The 18,309-nt window shown below is 38.1% G+C and overlaps 2 protein-coding genes across 4 annotated transcripts; one reads left to right on the top strand and one right to left on the bottom strand.

Moving 5' to 3' along the window:
- Positions 1 to 446: 446 nt before the first annotated feature.
- LOC103713508 (ABC transporter C family member 10-like) lies at positions 447 to 8,854 on the top strand. The gene is made up of 11 exons (XM_039116708.1): positions 447 to 2,686; positions 3,094 to 3,414; positions 3,494 to 3,580; positions 3,971 to 4,567; positions 4,662 to 4,826; positions 4,932 to 5,226; positions 5,910 to 6,124; positions 6,216 to 6,521; positions 7,486 to 7,549; positions 7,651 to 7,890; positions 8,652 to 8,854. The coding sequence occupies exons 1-11, from the start codon at positions 659 to 661 to the stop codon at positions 8,777 to 8,779; spliced, it is 4,446 nt and encodes a 1,481-aa protein (XP_038972636.1). The 5' UTR covers positions 447 to 658; the 3' UTR covers positions 8,780 to 8,854.
- A 1,003-nt stretch (positions 8,855 to 9,857) lies between these two features.
- LOC103713490 lies at positions 9,858 to 16,456 on the bottom strand. 3 transcript variants are annotated; one of them, XR_605073.4, is made up of 4 exons: positions 15,864 to 16,456; positions 13,732 to 13,847; positions 13,376 to 13,501; positions 9,858 to 10,341 (listed from the first exon to the last, which is right to left on the bottom strand). XR_605073.4 is itself a non-coding variant. In XM_008800444.4 (3 exons), the coding sequence occupies exons 1-2, from the start codon at positions 16,274 to 16,276 to the stop codon at positions 13,742 to 13,744; spliced, it is 519 nt and encodes a 172-aa protein (XP_008798666.2). In that variant the 5' UTR covers positions 16,277 to 16,456; the 3' UTR covers positions 13,196 to 13,501; positions 13,732 to 13,741. The 3 variants fall into 3 exon arrangements, 1 of the variants encoding a protein (XP_008798666.2); XR_605074.4 differs by having other exon boundaries at positions 9,858 to 10,438; XM_008800444.4 differs by lacking the exon at positions 9,858 to 10,341 and having other exon boundaries at positions 13,196 to 13,501.
- Positions 16,457 to 18,309: the final 1,853 nt, after the last annotated feature.

The following is an 18,309-nucleotide window of genomic DNA, read 5'->3' on the forward strand; positions in this document are numbered from 1 at the left end:
TCTTGCTTGGTGATGGGGATGCGATTCTACTGTTTAAAGGAGGTCAAGTGCTAGCTACAAGTTTATTTGATGGAACAGATAGTTGTTGCTCTGGTGTTCTTTTAATCATTCCAGCAGACCAGTTTTTTTTATGCTTTTTATAAGTGAAATAGTAATTTTCAGTTCTTTTAAAAGCAAGCTCCAGATTCTCATTAGAGTTTGGCAACTTTGTGAAGAGTGATGCAATTTGGCGCATACTCGGAACAAATCGGATATATAGCATTAGAAGGTATTGATAATGATGATTGGATTCTATATTTTTCTCTAATTTTAATAGTTATAAATTGTACTGCTTGAATGACAAGAGTTTGTTACCTCTTCTTTTTTTTTTATTTTTTATTTTTAAGAGAGAATTATTTGAGTATGTAAAATTTCACCATATGGCTCTCTTGTATCAGAATTCTTGCAGCAGTGTTCTTAAATATTGAAAAACAAAGATTGGCTCACCAATAGATTGAAGGGGGTCGATTGGTAGCAGCGTGTGAGTGGGATCACACACAATGGATGCACTCGCACGTAAGCATGAATCCATTTTTGTGTCCCTCCCCCCTTAGAAAAATGTGATTACATCGAAATCTTACTCTCATGAAAAACTTGTGTATTTTAACTAGGTGCTCGAATGGCTTTCTGTGGGGGTTCTATATGCTCCTACCATGGTGGAGATACCTGTGGTCTTGGCAGAATCCTTTACTCCAACACTTGCATGAACCACTTCTTGGTCATCTCCATCACTGTGCTTCTCTTCTTCACATTCTTCCTGAATTTCATCCGCAAGGTGTCATCGAGAGTAGTTCGCATGCAGACACTCTTCCGGCTCTCTTCATCAATACAAATATCTTCTATGATCTTCAATGTCTCCTTGGGATTGGCTTATCTAGGCCTTGGGTTATGGATGCTGGAGGAAAAATTTAGGAGGGGGGAGGGCCTTTTCCCTCTGCATTGGTGGCTGGTGGTGTTGTCTCAAGGTGTTACTTGGGCTCTTTCTGGCTTAGCGGTGAGCATCAGAGCCAAACAGCTAGGAGAGGCCTTCGTCAGGGCCTGGTCAGGAGTCACAGGCGTGTTTGCTGGATTTCTCTGTATCTCCTCCATCTTATGGATCCTTGTAGAGAAGAAAACATCAATAAAGATTGCTCTTGATGTCTTGTCGCTACCTGGTGCCGTTCTTTTGCTGCTTTCTGCCTTCAAAGGATCCAAAGATGCCGATGACTGTGAGATCATCAATGACTCTCTTCATGCACCTCTGAATATCAAGTCCTATGCCAATTCAAATGATTCAGATGGTTCTGTGACTCCCTTTGCAACTGCTGGCTTCTTCAATAGAATGTCATTCCGGTGGCTGAACCCTCTGATGAAGAAAGGCTATGAGAAACCCCTGGAGGAGAAAGACATACCTCAGTTAGGTGAGCTAGATCGAACTGAGAGCCGGTACTCTTTGTTTGTGGAGCAACTGAACAGACAAAAACAGACTAAGCAAACAACTTCACCATCCTTCTTATGGGTAATAGTTTCTTGCCATAAGAAAGAAATTCTAGTTTCTGGGTTCTTTGCATTGCTTAGGGTCCTTACCTTGTCAGCTGGCCCGATGCTTCTAAATGCCTTCATCAAAGTGTCTGTAGGCATGGGAACTTTTAAATATGAAGGTTATGTGTTGGCCTTTGGAATGTTTGTGGCAAAATTCTTAGAATCTTTGTCACAGAGGCAGTGGTACTTCCGAACCAGAATGTTGGGACTGCAGGTGAGGTCATTGCTATCTGCGGCTATTTATCAGAAGCAGCAGAGGCTGTCAAGCTCTGCCAAACTGATCCATTCTTCAGGGGAGATAATGAACTACGTTACGGTTGATGCATATAGGATAGGCGAGTTTCCAGTCTGGTTTCATCAAACATGGACAACAAGCCTCCAACTTGGTATTGCTTTAGTAATTCTCTACCATGCTGTGGGTCTCGCGACGATTTCTTCCATGGCTGTGATAGTACTTACTGTGCTCTGTAATGCTCCTGTGGCCAAACTACAGCACAGGTTCCAGACAAGGCTCATGGAAGCTCAGGATAACAGGCTAAAGGCTATGTCAGAGGCTCTGGTGAATATGAAAGTGCTAAAGCTCTATGCGTGGGAAACACATTTTAGGAAGGTCATTGAAGGGTTGAGAACAGAGGAGTGCAGGTGGCTATCAGCATTTCAGCTACAGAGGGCATATAATAGCTTCCTCTTCTGGTCATCTCCTGTAGTGGTCTCAGCTGCAACTTTCTTGACTTGCTATCTTCTTGAGGTTCCACTATATCCTAGCAATGTGTTCACCTTTGTGGCCACATTACGTCTTGTGCAAGATCCAGTGAGATCTATTCCTGATGTTATTGGAGCTGTGATTCAAGCAAAGGTCGCATTTGGAAGGATAGTCAAGTTTCTCGATGCAGCAGAGCTGCAGAATTGGCATGTTAAAAGGAGGCGCAGCGTGGACCTCAAGCACCCGATAGTAATCAAGTCATCAAACTTTTCTTGGCAAGGCAACCCATCAAAACCTACGCTCCGAGACATAAGCTTGGAACTTAAACCTGGGGAAAAGGTGGCTATATGTGGCGAGGTTGGCTCCGGAAAATCAACTCTTTTGGCAGCCATTCTTGGAGAGGTTCCAAGTACAGAGGGCTTGGTAAGTTTTGATCAATGATATAACCTTCCATTTTGTGGCAGTTAAGAGTATTTAGTTTCCACATTAAATGGTTTCTGTCATGCTCTTTAAAAGAATACGAGGCTCTTAGTATGTGTGTGTATACCGACAAGTTTGTCTGTCTGCAAGACATACTAATGTTCTGTTTCCTTAACACTCGTGCATTTATATGTAGTTTCCATCCTGCAAATAAAGCTTCAGAATTATACTTGTGGGCTGCATGTTCATACCTTTATCTTGTACAAATGCATGTTAAAGGTTTGATTATGCACTTGCTCACAGGATGTTGATGTTTTCGACTAACTTTCTTTTGTGGTTTTCAGTTCTCCACTAACTATACTGAATTGATGTATTTAGGAGTAACATGTCCTTTCTTCTTGAAATAGCAGATTCAAGTCTGTGGAAAAATTGCATATGTTTCTCAGAGCGCATGGATTCAGACCGGAACTGTACAAGAGAATATCCTCTTTGGGTCTGCTATGGATAAGCAACGATACCAGGAAGCACTAGAGAAATGTTCTTTGGTCAAGGACCTTGAGATGCTACCCTTTGGAGATCTTACTGAAATAGGAGAAAGAGGGGTGAATCTCAGTGGTGGTCAGAAACAGCGCATTCAGCTAGCCCGTGCGCTGTACCAAGATGCAGATGTATATCTCTTGGATGATCCTTTCAGTGCTGTTGATGCCCGTACTGCTACTAGCCTCTTTAAGGTAATGGTTACATTGTGTGCTTGCTTTGTGCTTAATTTTCCTTTGGATTGCTGTATAAGATTTTTCCGATCGTATGCAGGAATATGTCATGGGAGCTCTGTCAGCAAAGACAGTCCTATTGGTGACACATCAAGTTGATTTCCTTCCAGCCTTTGATTCCATATTGGTTAGTCATCAGACAATCTCCAGGAAATTATTTGACTGCTTCTTCCCTATGTGAAGTGCTCTTTCCACCACCAGTGATGTCCAACTTTGTAATTTATATGTAACATAGGAATTATCTGCGACACTAAGATTTCCTTCCTAACTTTAATGAATACTTCGAATAACCATGTTTTCATGTCGATTCATTTTCTTTCTGGATTCTCCCGGAACAGTGAACACCATCACCACTCTTACTTAAAACTGGTTATTTTTCTCCAACAAGCTTTTCATAAAATTCTGGTGCTGTAGTATTATTTGTTCAAACCACCTTTGCAGTTTAATATAGTGTGCTGTAACTTTAGCTAATAATCCAAGAACGCTATCTGAAATAAATGACTCATGCCCTTGACAGTTGATGTCTGACGGGGAGGTTCTGCGAGCTGCTCCTTATCATGAACTCTTGGTTTCAAGCAAAGAATTCCAGGATCTTGTCAATGCGCACAAAGACACTGTTGGTCCTGAAAGGCTTGAGAAGGTTGTTTCTCCTAAAGATAGCGGGATGTCTACGAGTGAGATTGATAACACTTCAAGTAATAAACAGCAAAAGATGGCAAAATTATCAGGAGAAGTTCAGTTGATTAAAAAAGAGGAGACAGAGAAAGGTGACACCGGTCTAAAGCCGTACTTACAGTATTTGAATCAGAACAAAGGCTTCTTGTATTCTGCATTGGCAGTTCTTTCTCATGTGATATTTATAGCTGGGCAGATTTCTCAGAACTCATGGATGGCTGCCAATGTTCAAAATCCTCAAGTGAGCACAATGCGGCTTATTACAGTGTACTTGGCAATTGGGTGCAGCACAGCTATCTTCTTGTTATCTAGATCTGTGTTTGTAGTTGTCTTGGGTCTCCAGTCATCAAAATCCCTGTTTTCTCTTCTTCTCAACTCATTATTCCGTGCGCCGATGTCATTCTTTGATTCTACTCCTCTGGGAAGGATTCTGAGTCGGGTAAAAATCTAAAAAGCAAAACTTAGTTATAACATATCTCTTGAGATGCCTTCTGGAGAATTTCGATAACGTAACATGTTTGGATCTTATGCAGGTCTCTTCTGATTTGAGTATAGTTGATCTTGATGTGCCATTCAGCTTAATCTTTAGCATCAGTGCTATGATGAATGTATACAGCAATCTTGTGGTGTTAGCTGTTGTTACATGGCAAGTATTATTTGTCTCCATACCAATGGTTTATCTAACCATTCGCTTGCAGGTAACATTTATAACTGCAGTATTTGGTGCTAGGTTGTTCCAGAAATCCTATTTTGTTTATTTAAAAAAAAGCAACCATGGTGCAACTGTATATTTGGATTCACAGGCATACTACTTAGCTTCTGCAAAGGAGCTTATGCGGATCAATGGCACCACAAAATCTCTTGTGGCAAATCATTTAGCCGAGTCCGTCGCAGGAGCCGTTACGATCAGGGCCTTTGAAGAGGAAGATCGGTTCTTTGCCAAAAATCTGGAACTTATTGACAGAAACGCCAGTCCATTCTTCCACAACTTCGCGGCGAGCGAGTGGCTGATCCAACGATTAGAGACTATGAGTGCTGCTGTTCTTTCAACATCTGCCCTTGTGATGGCTTTACTTCCTCCAGGAACTTTTAGTTCTGGTGAGTTATATTTTGTGTCAAACAAATGCTTGACTTTGCCGCTGCAACCTCCATTCATTATGTCCTTTAGGATCATGCACATGTTCTTCCATAATACTCATTTTATTTAGAATGAACAACTCCACACAAGATACCTATATTACTCACAGAAAAATCAAAGCAGCAAAGAAGTCCCTTCCTCGCCGAGCAGCCACTACAATTTAGCAGTGCTCTCGAAAGACAAATCTTCCCTAAGGGCAGGCACCATCTCTGGAAAAAGATAAGACTACCATAAGTTAGCTCCTTTCTATATGGTTGAATGACACATTATATTTGTAATATAACTACTAAGAGCAGCATCTCGAAAATGATAAACTGATAAAAGTTGGCTTCTTTCATTGTTTCACGAAAGTATTATACCCTTCTTGCAGAATTCATAGTATTATTACAACAGAAATAAGACAATTATTTGAACATACAAAAGACTCTTTTCTGAAGGAAGCGAAAGTGCTCGACTTCCTGAAAGTATAATCTTAAGAACATGCACAGATGCATTATTATACTGACCAATATCTAGGCATTTATGATGAACACATACTTTTCTTCATGCATGCCTTATGAGCCTAGATCAAGATCGGTATTTTTAAAAATTATTAGTCTTTGAGAATAAATATATACTTATCTGGTTGCTCACTTCTGGGCAGGATTCGTTGGGATGGCACTATCTTATGGCTTCTCATTAAACATGTCCCTTGTTTTCTCGATTCAAAATCAGTGCACACTTGCAAATTACATCATCTCTGTAGAAAGGCTGAATCAGTATATGCACATTTCAAGTGAAGCCCCAGAAGTTGCAGAAGGCAACCGGCCTCCACCCAATTGGCCTGCTGTTGGTAGAGTGGAGCTCCAAGATTTAGTGGTGAATAACTCTTGTTTATGTTCGATTCAAAAATAACATTGTAAACACTGTATTTTAGTTGTTTGTGCTTACAAATCCTACATTTTAGCAGATCAGATATCGGCCGGATACTCCTCTTGTACTTCAGGGAATCAGTTGCATATTTGAAGGTGGGCACAAGATTGGGATGGTTGGCCGAACTGGAAGTGGGAAGACTACTCTAATAAGTGCACTGTTTCGTCTTGTTGAGCCTGCTGGAGGAAAGATCATCATAGATGGCCTCGACATCGCCACAATCGGCCTCCATGATCTGAGGTCTCGTTTTGGGATAATACCTCAAGATCCAACCCTTTTCAATGGATCTGTTCGGTACAACTTGGATCCTCTCGGACAACATACGGATCAGCAAATATGGGAGGTAATAAATCTTTCTTCTCATGTTGTTAGATCTCTATAAGTTTTAGGAACTGCGAGCTGCTTTAGCGAATGATGTTTACCACTATCTGAGTGGAAACTTGCTAGTTTTAAGTAAAAAGGGCTTTCAGATCGGCGACTCATCTGGTGAATGATCCGAGTTGATTAGTGGACTTGTTAAGACATTATTTTGAAACGGGTGCAGAGGGCAGAGCGTATCCTGCTTGAGAGGGATTCAACCATAGTGATCCATTAGATCCGGATGGGGGACCGAGGAGGGTGATAATCCTCTGTTGAGTGCCATCTGGAGGATAGCAGGCAATTGCAGGACCTTTCAGGCCGTACATACATGCGAATAGGGCTGCAAACTAGGTCGCCTCATTTGCTGCTTAATATTCCGACGAGGTCCTCTGGATACACCAACAGGGTTCTCCTTCATTGCTTTGTCATTTCTTGTCTTTTAATTCTATTGGTTGTACTCATGCTGGAGTAGTGTAAGTTGTGCAAAAAAAATAAAAAGGCAATTGTAAGGGGGAGTCTCTTTATAGTTTACACAATTAAAATAGGTCTTGTTGTGTCTAAAAGGAGATGATTACCATAATGACATCCAAATCAGTAGATATTTCAGGGTTATTTGCAAGATAAAGTCTACAGAGGCTGCTTTAAAATGACTGCCATATGGATGATAGAGTACCAAACTCAACACCATCAATATCTACCGGGGCTGCTTATTTGAAGCCATATGCATTATACAACTATTACATACTGTTTTCTTCGCCTTTATACCTATATATTCACCAAACAGCTCTATATTTATGTGTGTGTTCAGACAATGACAAATTTTCAAGTAATTCAGACTAGTTTATGGTTGTTAAAACCTCTAGGGGATATTAATATTACTATACTTTCTTTAGTTGCCATTGTAACTATTATTGCTGTCTGGATGCATTTTCTTGCATGTTTTGAAGGTCCTTGACAAATGTCAGCTACGAGAAGCTGTTCAAGAGAAAGAACAGGGGCTGGATTCATTAGGTAATAATCGATCTCCATCGTATGTTTTTTGTATATAATATTAACAGCGACCGACATTATCTTCATTATCATCAAATTATACTAACAGCGATGTCATGCAGTTGTCGAGGATGGATCGAATTGGAGCATGGGGCAGCGACAATTATTCTGTTTGGGACGTGCCCTGTTAAGGAGAAGTCGCGTGCTAGTGCTAGATGAAGCCACTGCATCAATCGACAATGCCACGGATGCAATTCTTCAAAGAACCATAAGAACAGAATTTGCAGGTAGCACAGTCATTACTGTTGCTCATAGAATCCCAACAGTGATGGACTGCACAATGGTGCTTGCTATTAGTGATGGTGAGTTCCCTGTGTCTATGCAATGCAAGCTCAGTCATCACAACAAAAATTAGTTCTTCTGCCCTGAAACTTTTAAGGTCTATGCATGTATATAAACCAAAAAAAAGGAAAACAGCATAATTAATAAGACTAATTACCAGCTATGAGCAGATAATATTTCTTGCCAGTATAGATTCTAGTCCAAAATGCTTTTACCAAGCATTACTCATCACTAAAAAGAAGGGCTAAAATTAGATTTTAAGTTGATCAGACGAGTAGCAAAGCCTTGATCTTTTCTTTTTTTTGAGGTACAAAAGGATGAAATGCATGTACTGTCACTGTGTCACCTGATTTCGAGTCTCCATGCTTAATTTTCAAGAATTTTCACATTTTGTCAAGCCTACTTGGTGTCCTGTTTGTCATGAATATCAGAATTTCTTTACCATGCTATATGGCATTGTCATGAGCTAAACTCTGTAGATAATTGTCTCTTGTCGCTAGTAACTTCCTTTAATTCATGGGTAGACATTTATATGGCGTTTTCTGACTCGTCTAATCCTATTTGCGGTCTTCTAAAGACCTCTTTTTTTTTTTTATTCTGCTGGTGGTAATGAATTAGCCATCTCCATCACAAAATTGAGCGACTTTTGCTATGAAAAATTCCAAGACAGCTTGTCTCCCCTCTTTTTTCTCCTTTTATCAAACCACAGTCTTAATGGGTACATTCTGTGATTGATGGGTAGAATCTTTCATCTCATGGGAAGCTGTTCCTTTTCTGACAGGGAAATTAGTGGAGTACGATTGCCCACAGAAACTGATGAAGAGTGAGGGGTCTCTGTTTGCGGAGCTTGTCAAGGAGTATGGTTCTCATACTGCAAATGCTGAAATCCAGTCCACAAATTCACAGTGAAGTTAAAACTTCTTGCTCCCAGTTTTGGTTGCATTCCAAACCCGGATTCGATCAGGAAAATGGAGGTGCCTCAGTTCTCATTCTATAAATACATGATAAAGCTGCATCATCTTTTCCAGTTATTTGAAATCAAATTGCTATCTCCATCCACACCCGGTGATTAACTGACTGACTGCACCTTGGACATGAAGTGGGTAAGGAATACTGATATGGCATTTCTCTTATTTGCTCATGTATTTAAAAGGCTTGTTCAGGATACTGTAGCAACCTATGCCGTGTATTTCATAGTACTCTACTATTTTCTGGAAAATTGCTGGCCGAGTATATATGGAGACAGGACTTTATCTTAAAGCCTTTGCATTGCTTTATTCTTTTCCACCTGCATATACTGATTTGGTTCTCTCATATTGCCAGCAACTCCTTTTATGAATTGGATGTGGTAAAAACTCAGCTCTCCAATGCATAGACCTCCCATTAAAACAAGAAATGTGATTTCATGAGCCTTTTTTCCTTGCTGTGCATCTTATTCTTTGATCGAGTGCCGATTCTAGGGCTCAGCTCCAATCTTCTGATCCAGTTCATGTGACATGCATGCCAAATGTGATGTTCCTAATCACAGTAGCAAAGGCTTTATTGCAGTAACTTCATCTGCTCTTGCGAATCTCAACGGTCCGATCATCCGACTGTATGATTTCAAGTAGGACTGAGAGATAATGCTGCAAGGAAGCTGCCAGTCACCCACAAGCCTTCATTTTAGAACATGGTCCTGTGGAATCTGTGTGACATGCCTCCGACCAGCTGAGAAACCTTTTCTGAATATTTCCAACTAAGTTCTCAGGAGGAAACCATGTCAACAGCGAAATGCTGTAATAAGCTATTATTTAACTCCACACAGTTAGAGGCGGACCACAACTCGACCCAACTAATGTGCATCAAGCATCATTTGAGAAATGTACAGAATTTCATTTGATAATGAGGATTTCACAGCCCTCAAAGGAACTTGACAGAAACTGATGATAGTTGTCTAAAAGTTTCAATGGTCATGCCTCATCGTTTAAGAACAAAAAGGAATGAATGCTATGTGTAAATCATGAAACTATTTCAAAATTAACCGATATTCAAAGATATAGTAGTTCTGCTATCTCATTAAACACGGCCCCTCCTAGTCTTTTCATTCCTACAGGATTTTGGAAGCTGGGACTTAACGTTCTCAAGCAAAGTTAGGAACAGGCACCTCTACCTAGCCAAACGAATCCCTGTTCTGTCCTTTGAGATCACTAAATCATCCTGTGAGACCACTGGTCGGATGGATCTAAAAACCTCTAACACCCCCACACTGACAGCCGTTACAAAAACCTTCTTCACAGAGTTCGCATGATTTAGTTGCAGTATCTCGAGTGTGCCAGTCTTTGTGGGCAGTCCTCAGCCCTACAGCTCGTGCCAAGCCCTCAGCTATCAGTCTTCCACAGCCGACACCAGTTCTGCAATCTTCAGCAAGTGCAAAACGAAGTGTCCGTCTTCGAAGCAAGAAGATCAAATCCCTTGGGTTGGAAGAAAGCTGGCTGAAAGAAGAAGATACTTTGTTCATCAACTCTCTCACAGCAGGAGACCTTGCAAAGTTGGGGAAGAAGTGTGGGCTGATTCTGGGCGAGGAAGATTCTGCAGGGTATATTCAGAACATGGAAAACCTGAAAATCTAGTGCTATAGACTTAGCTGAGCAGTTTGTGCAATGTTTGCTTCCTTCTATGATTATCCTAACTCTTCCACTTTTGTTCCTTGTCGTGCCTTAGCGCAAGCGTTTTGTACAACAAGTTTTGAATGGAAGAATATATATGGGTTATTGGCTTTCAGTATTCACTGGGTATTATCAAACGAGTCCTCATAAGCAGGAAATGGGGAACTTGGTGTCTGCAACCTCTGGTGAGTAAGGCCCTGTTTGGGGGAGCTGTTGGCAGTAGAGCTGTTAGAAGTAGAGCTGTTGGAAGTAGAGCTGTCTGAAGTAGAGCTGTTATAAAAAGCTGTTTGCTGTTTGGTAACTACATTCGTAAAGTGCTGTGGTACTTTATTTTGTGTTTGGTAAACAAACTGAGAAAGTACTTTTGTATGACAAAATTACCATAAAGGACATTGCATAGTATTATACAACAGAATATAATAAAATATAACATAAATTAATACATAAATATACGATATAGTATAATATTATTGTAATATAAAATAATATTATGTTAATAGAGCATAATAGTAATATAATTATTAGAGTAAATTAATATTTAGTAATATAACATAATATTAAATTATTTAACATAACATATTTATGTATTATGATATAATGTAATATATATTATATTTATAGTATAATACAATAATAAAAGTATAAAATATTATAATTATTAGTATAAATTAATTTCTCATAATATAACATAATATTAAATTATTTAAAATAACATATTAATGTATTATAATGTAATGTAATATAATACAATATTTATAGTATAATACAATAATAAAGGTATAAAATATTATAATTATTATTATAAATTAATTTTTCATAATATAACATAATATTAAATTATTTAAAATAACATATTAATGTATTATAATGTAATGTAATATAATATAATATTTATAGTATAATACAATAATAAAGGTATAAAATATTATAATTATTAGTATAAATTAATTTTCCATAATATAACATAATATTAAATTATTTAACATAACATATTAATGTATTATGATATAATATAATATGATATTATATTTATAGTATAATACAAAAATAAAGGTATAAAATATTATAATTATTAGTATAAATTAATTTTCCATAATATAACATAATATTAAATTATTTAACATAACATATTAATGTATTATGATATAATATAATATGATATTATATTTATAGTATAATACAAAAATAAAGGTATAAAATATTATAATTATTAGTATAAAATAATTTCTCATAATAATTTTTCATAATTTCTCATAAAATAATTTTCCGCGGTCCAGGGGCTCTTATTCGTGGTCCACGCTCGAGGAGGACCTCAGCGTGGGCCGCAAGGTTGATGATAAAAAAAAAAATAGATTGATTTTGGAAGGTATAGAAAAGGATTAAAAGTTTTTTCTTCTAAAATGTGGTTCAAGAGATGCATACAAAAATTGAAAAGAAAAAACCTTTTCTTACGGAAGGAAGTCTGACGGCTAGGGTTCTTGGCTCTAGCAGATTTTTAGGTTTATAAAGGGACAAACTATGTAATTATGTTATTTTAATATGGGCATTTTTGTCAAAAATACAGCTTTCCGAAAAAGCTGAAACAGCTTCCTCCCAAAAGCTCCAAATTGGAGCTTCCTCCCAAAAGCTGTTTTCAGCTTCCCGCAAAAGCTGAAACAGCTTTTTGAAAAATTTACCAAATACAGTTTTTCATCTAAAAGTACTTTTGGAGGGCCAGAAAGTGCTTTCTGGCCCTCCAAAAGCTCCCCCAAACAGGGCCTAATTCATCCAAATAATGCAGCTACTGTTTTGGAATGTTGATGGGGGCTGACCTCTAAAAGGAGGATAATTAGAGCAACCATTAAGGACTCAAAAGTGTTGGATTGTATGCCTTCAGGAAACTAAATTGAGATGGGGCATCAGGAACACTTACACTGTTAGTCAATGTTATCACTTCCTCATGCATGGGGGAATTGTTTCCGACTTTGGACAAGTTGTTTGGAAGCTACCCATACCAAAGAAAGCTAAACTATTCGCATGGCTTTGTTACAATAACAAAATTCTGACAGCCGAGAATCTAGCAAAGAAAGGAATAAGAGGCCCAGCTTCCTTCCCACTCTGCTCTAATAGTGGCGAAACAACGGATCACCTGCTGATGCAATGTAGATACTCAAGAGAGTGTTGGCACATACTGCTGTTAAGCCTTAGGATACCGGAGATACCATCATCTTATCAGGATCTTTGTGGAAAATGGAGAGCAGAGGAGGAAATGAAGAAATGGTCACCGGCTTTAGAATGTTTGGTTGCAACATGCTGTTGGTGCATATGGAAAGAAAGAAATAAGCAGATTTTTCAGTTCGAAGCTATGAAGTAAAAGAAACAGTTCGAGCACCTTATCAAATCAGGCTGATGAAGGCGACTAGCAGCTATGAGCAGAGGAATGGTTAAAACCATAAGACTGGGTTATGAAAGAGTGCTGTTTATCTAGAGAGGTTTAGAAGCTTGGGAGGATCCATTGAAAATGCCGCTAGCACAGACTAAAAGAAAAAGCTTGGATAGTTCACAAGGTCATGGAGACCTTGGATATCGGCATCATTGCCAGATCAGTCACCTTCAAGAATACAGTGCCAACGAAGCACTAGAAGTGTGAGGTTCTTGTATTACATATCAAGTCTGTCCATCTTTTGAGACTATACTGTGATTTTCGCATCGAGAAGCATAGGATGCCTGTTCTTATTTACCCATATCTAATTAATGATATCCTAGAGTGCGGGGAGTACCTTACTCCTTCCACTTTTCTCCAAAAAAAAAAAAAGATATAGTATTTCTGAGAGAACATATATATATATATAGAAGTTAGAGATTCAATTGTTTGAGATACCAGAAACAATAGGTGCTACTTGTTGGATGAACTTGGGTCACTTTGACACCCCAAAATAGTCCAAATTCTCGACAACTGCAAGGCCTAGCTTGACTTACGAGGAAATCCATCTATACATCACCGACCCTGCAGAAAGATAAGAAATTTTTTTGTGAAAATACTGATCTTAACAATTATGAAGCATATTCATCTTTCAACCTGATTAGCTTAAAAAAACACAAAAAAAGAAAGCAATTCTTTGAAGAAGAAGAAGAAGAAGAAGAATTAGTTGACAGGTGAAGTCCTTGCTTCTATGATCCCAAAGGGAGATAAAATGACATCTGTTCATCAAAAAGAATATTCAAATTAGTGCCTACCAATTTGTCTTCATGGTCCACCAATTATAGCATTCTCAATGTCCTCTCTACTCAATGCATAGCTAAATCTCCTCTCCACATCCTTCTCAAGATCTCCAGGTCCACTCTTCAGGTACCTGTGACATCAAAAACCATAACCAGCCAATTTAGCTAACAGCATCAGACAATGATTTCATCAGAGACTCAATAGCCAGGTCAGATGGAAAAACTTTTCTCACAGAGGCGCGCGCTGCTCAAGGAACATATATAGAAGTTCAAATATGCTAGATGGATTAACTTGCAATTGAAAAATCTAACATAAAACTGAAAAAATGTATTAGTTTATGATAAAAGTAGATCCAGCCAAATCAAATCATGTTCTAACATTACAAACCAACTTTCAATAAAATTTGCACAATGCATCCAACCCCTGCTTTAACGCTATATGATTGAATATTGAAATCACACTGTAACCAGAGGTATCCCCTAGGCAAAATAATATACTGATCCTGTACTTGTACCCTGTCAGCAGTATGTATCAAATGCAAAAATTTGGCTTTATGTAGGCCACGGAATTCAATGCTCTCATCCATGAACTCAACTCGAGACTCAACTTTAATTGAATGTGTTGCCAACAAATGTTTAGTCCAACATTAACCAACAAAATGAAGTGCTCTAAGTTCCATTAAGATGTGGAAGCCATAGGATTTTTTGTTTCTGAGAAAATTAGCTAATAACACAAACCAAAAGGAACAGTACAGTGGCAACCCATTGTAAAGCAGTTCTTCAAATTGTGTTCTCTAGGTTTGGCCTGACCACACGGTGTTCAAACATTTATAATTAGTATAGATGTATTCAACAGAATTTGCAAATATCTTAAAGAAAAGTAATGCTCCTTCTGTTTTCATTCCGAAGGGCATGACACTCCACAATGAGCTCTTGAAGAGTCTTGGTTCAACAGATTACACCCAGTACAGCAGATACATTCTAGTTCACGGCCTCAAAGCACAATTCTGCCTACATTTATCTCTTAAAAAGAAACAGAGTGAATCATGAATTACACATAAGAGATGATATTTTCAATGCACTTGAATTGTTGAAGTGTGCTGGCAACAGCAGCCAACATCCTCTTCAGTAAAGGATGCAGGTGTGCAAAGTTCTCATGCTAGATGACTCATTTAAGTGCGAGATGTCTCCATAGACGTAGAAAATCAAAGTGCATAGACCTAGAAAATCAACAGCAGCGAATGAAGGAATCATTATTTTACTGCAACTCCTAAGCTTCATATAATCAACTCATTTCTAACAATGAGTATCCTAGTTACAATACACACACATCATTTTTTCTGAAACACGAGTTATGTGCCCAAACCCCTTAATTTCTCAAAAAATCAAACCCAAATTAAATTGTCTCAAAATTCTCCGAGGTCAAGTCACCTGTTGGCATAAGTGGTTCATGAAACAATTCCTGTGCACAATTCAGCCACTATCCACCTAATTTGTTGGATATCTCTTCACCTCTCTCTCCATATAAACTGAAGGCAGGGAGCACAAAATCTACAGGTTGCATCTTCTACATCTATTTCAATGTGGCCGTGTATCCGTATATTGTTCCACTAAACCAGCAGTAATCAAGAAATACATATATTGAATCACAAAAGCATATAATAATCTCAATCAACTTTTTAAGTTATAAAAATCTGATCTTTCACATGCAAGTATCCATGGTGGAATCAAAATAAAAGTAAGCATCTTTTTAAGCAAATCAACACCGATACATCTTAAACTAGGTCGATGAAACCTAAATAAATATTAAAGATTCAAAACTACGATAACTCGAACGAACATACATCGAATGACCCGATATAAATTACAGCCATAAACAACTTCTGACATATAAAATCTCATCTTCTACAAATCTAAATACATTACATCTCTCGTTCACATGCAATGGTGTCTACGCACAAACTCGAACCAAAAATTGTCATTTTTTCCAGGAAATCAACCGAAAGTTTCCATCCTTAACAAACTCAAACCACTACAACGAATAAGAACTCACCGAATACTACATATTCCAAAGCATGATAAATCAAACCACCAAATAGCAAACTAAACAAGATTAAGTTCATGGAAAGAAATCATTTTCAGGGGACCTTATGTAGAGATCGGTGACATCGAGGGAGAGCTGGGCGTGCCAATTGGGCTTCTCCACGAACCACACCGCCCGGTCCTCGCGGCTCTGATAGAACCCTAAATTCTTCAGCCACGCCTCTATACAAGGGAGGCTGTGGGAGTAGAGCGGCTTCTTCTTGTCCGGGAGCTTCTTGAGCCACTCCTCCTCGGCGGCGGAGAGCTCCGCCGACGAGGGTTTCGAGGAGACTAGGGTTCCCCTCCTCCTCTTCCTCCTCCTAAGGGAGAAAGCTAGGGTTTGGGGACGAGAAAGGAATTGGGAGAAAGGGGGAGGGCAGAAGGCGAGAAGCCGATGGGCGTTCTCCGGGAGGGTGGTTCGCGAGGCGGTAAAGAGGTTAGCGTTTACAATGGGATTCGGTGTCGTAATTGCCGGCATCTTTTCTTGGAATTCTGACCTGCTTCCTTGATAGTTTTCCCCGGTTAATTGGAAAGCGAGAGCTGAACGGGCAGCGGCTGAAAGGAAGCTCTCTCCGCGGAGAAGGGATTGAATCAGAAGATTTGCCGCTTCTCCCAGCAAAGATGGAATTCCTGCTTTTTTTTTTTTTTTTTTTTTTTTTTTTTTTTTTTTTTTTTTTTTTTTTTTTTTTTTGTACACATGCTCCTTCCTTTGGTATATGAGTACAACCAACAAAATAAAAAATAAAAAAAAAAAGCTGTCTAAACGGGTCGAAAGCACCCGCCTGGTTCACCTAGAGAAAGCCTCCTGAGTGATGTACCGCATAGGAGGCCACCCAGTCAGCGGTTATATCTGCCTTTCGATAAACATGTGTTATCCTGAAAGCACCACAGTCCTCAGTCATCCTCCGTATGTTCTATACCAGCGACAGCCCGTCCTTTATGGTGTGCCGCCCACCGATCTTCTCAATTACAAAGGCCGAGTCGCTCTTCAGATAAATATACTCGGTACCCAAAGTGCACCTAGTGTAGACGACATCTTTCCATACCGCCCGCAACTCCGCTCCAATGGCCGAGGTGTCGTAGACTCTACATTGTTGAGATAGTTATGCCGCATGATGTTTCTATCCTTATATGACTATAATTTTGAAATTATATAAAAATAACTATTTTCAAATATTCAATTTTCATAACAATTCTATTTTTTTTCATAAATATACGATCATACCAAACTCCAATTAAAAAAGAGTTCTAAAAATTCTTTATTCTGACGAGGACTACAAGGATAAAGAACTCCGTCTTACTCAGACTTTGGATGATTCTACGAATAAAGAGATAATTCTACATCTTCCAAAATTTAAATTCAAATTGGTTTGTTGGTCAATGGTGAAGTTTAATTTTTTCTATATTAAAGAAATAATATAGTGATGTCATACGCAAGTGATATTGTCCAATTTTTCGATTTTTATAATTTTATTTTTAGATTTGTTCTTATTTAAATCATATTAATTTCCTGTCAAAAAAGAACCTAATAGATAGACTAGCACGAGTTGCTCGGATAGAACTCTGGAATTTTATATATAATAAGAGGAACTTTATATCCTCAAAGTCTAAATATATAATGATTGGTTGAGTAAAATAAAAAGATGGCTCAGCACGAGGCTTCCATAATTATGGGATCCAGGAGGAGCTAGATGTATATTATTTTTTAAATGTAAATTATAACAAATACCAATTGAAATGGTTATGCCATAGATTATGTCTATTCTCACTTCGTTATAATATTTGAAATAAAATTTCACTGATGATATTTTTAATCATGAGATAAAAGGAGATAGACATATACCAATTGAACAGCTTACAAAGATTATTTTTTTTGTCAGAATAGGTTCATTGGATATTTCTAAAGAGGCTTTTCTTGGAATTGTTATATCAAGCAAAAGTAAGTTAGATCTCGTAACTCTTAATTACGAGCATAATTGTAACCTTATCTTTGCTTTGTTTTGAGCCATATGGTGATCAAATTAAGCCACTTGCAAATGGCCGACGCTAGGGTTAATACCAGGCTTAATCAAGATTAGAGATAAGCAAAGTTAGATCTTGAGCTTTGATTTTCTTTAGAGAAAGAGAGGGATTTTAAGCCCTTAATGAACTAATAAATTTTATAGTGACATGGGTGGGACTGAAACATAAGTCCAACAACTTTACCAGTAATTAATTGAAACCTAAATTCTCGATCTTTACTCTCAAAATCTATAACAAGTCAAATTTGAGTTGACCTAACTTAATCAAGATTGATCCAATTAGAATAAAAAAGATACATGAGTACTTTTAGACTCATGACATATTGTCCAACAATTTACCAATTGAATTAGTTGAAACTTGATTTATTGATCTTTATTCTCAAAATCTTGAGCTTTACTCGGTCTAATAAAGAGGCCAGTTTGATAAGAGCCGAAAAGCTAAACTGAGTTTGCGGATTTGCTGGAGTGAACCCAAAACTAAAAAATAAAT

Source organism: Phoenix dactylifera, unplaced genomic scaffold (genome assembly GCF_009389715.1).
Source record: "Phoenix dactylifera cultivar Barhee BC4 unplaced genomic scaffold, palm_55x_up_171113_PBpolish2nd_filt_p 000121F, whole genome shotgun sequence".
In the NCBI taxonomy this organism is placed as follows: domain Eukaryota; kingdom Viridiplantae; phylum Streptophyta; class Magnoliopsida; order Arecales; family Arecaceae; genus Phoenix; species Phoenix dactylifera.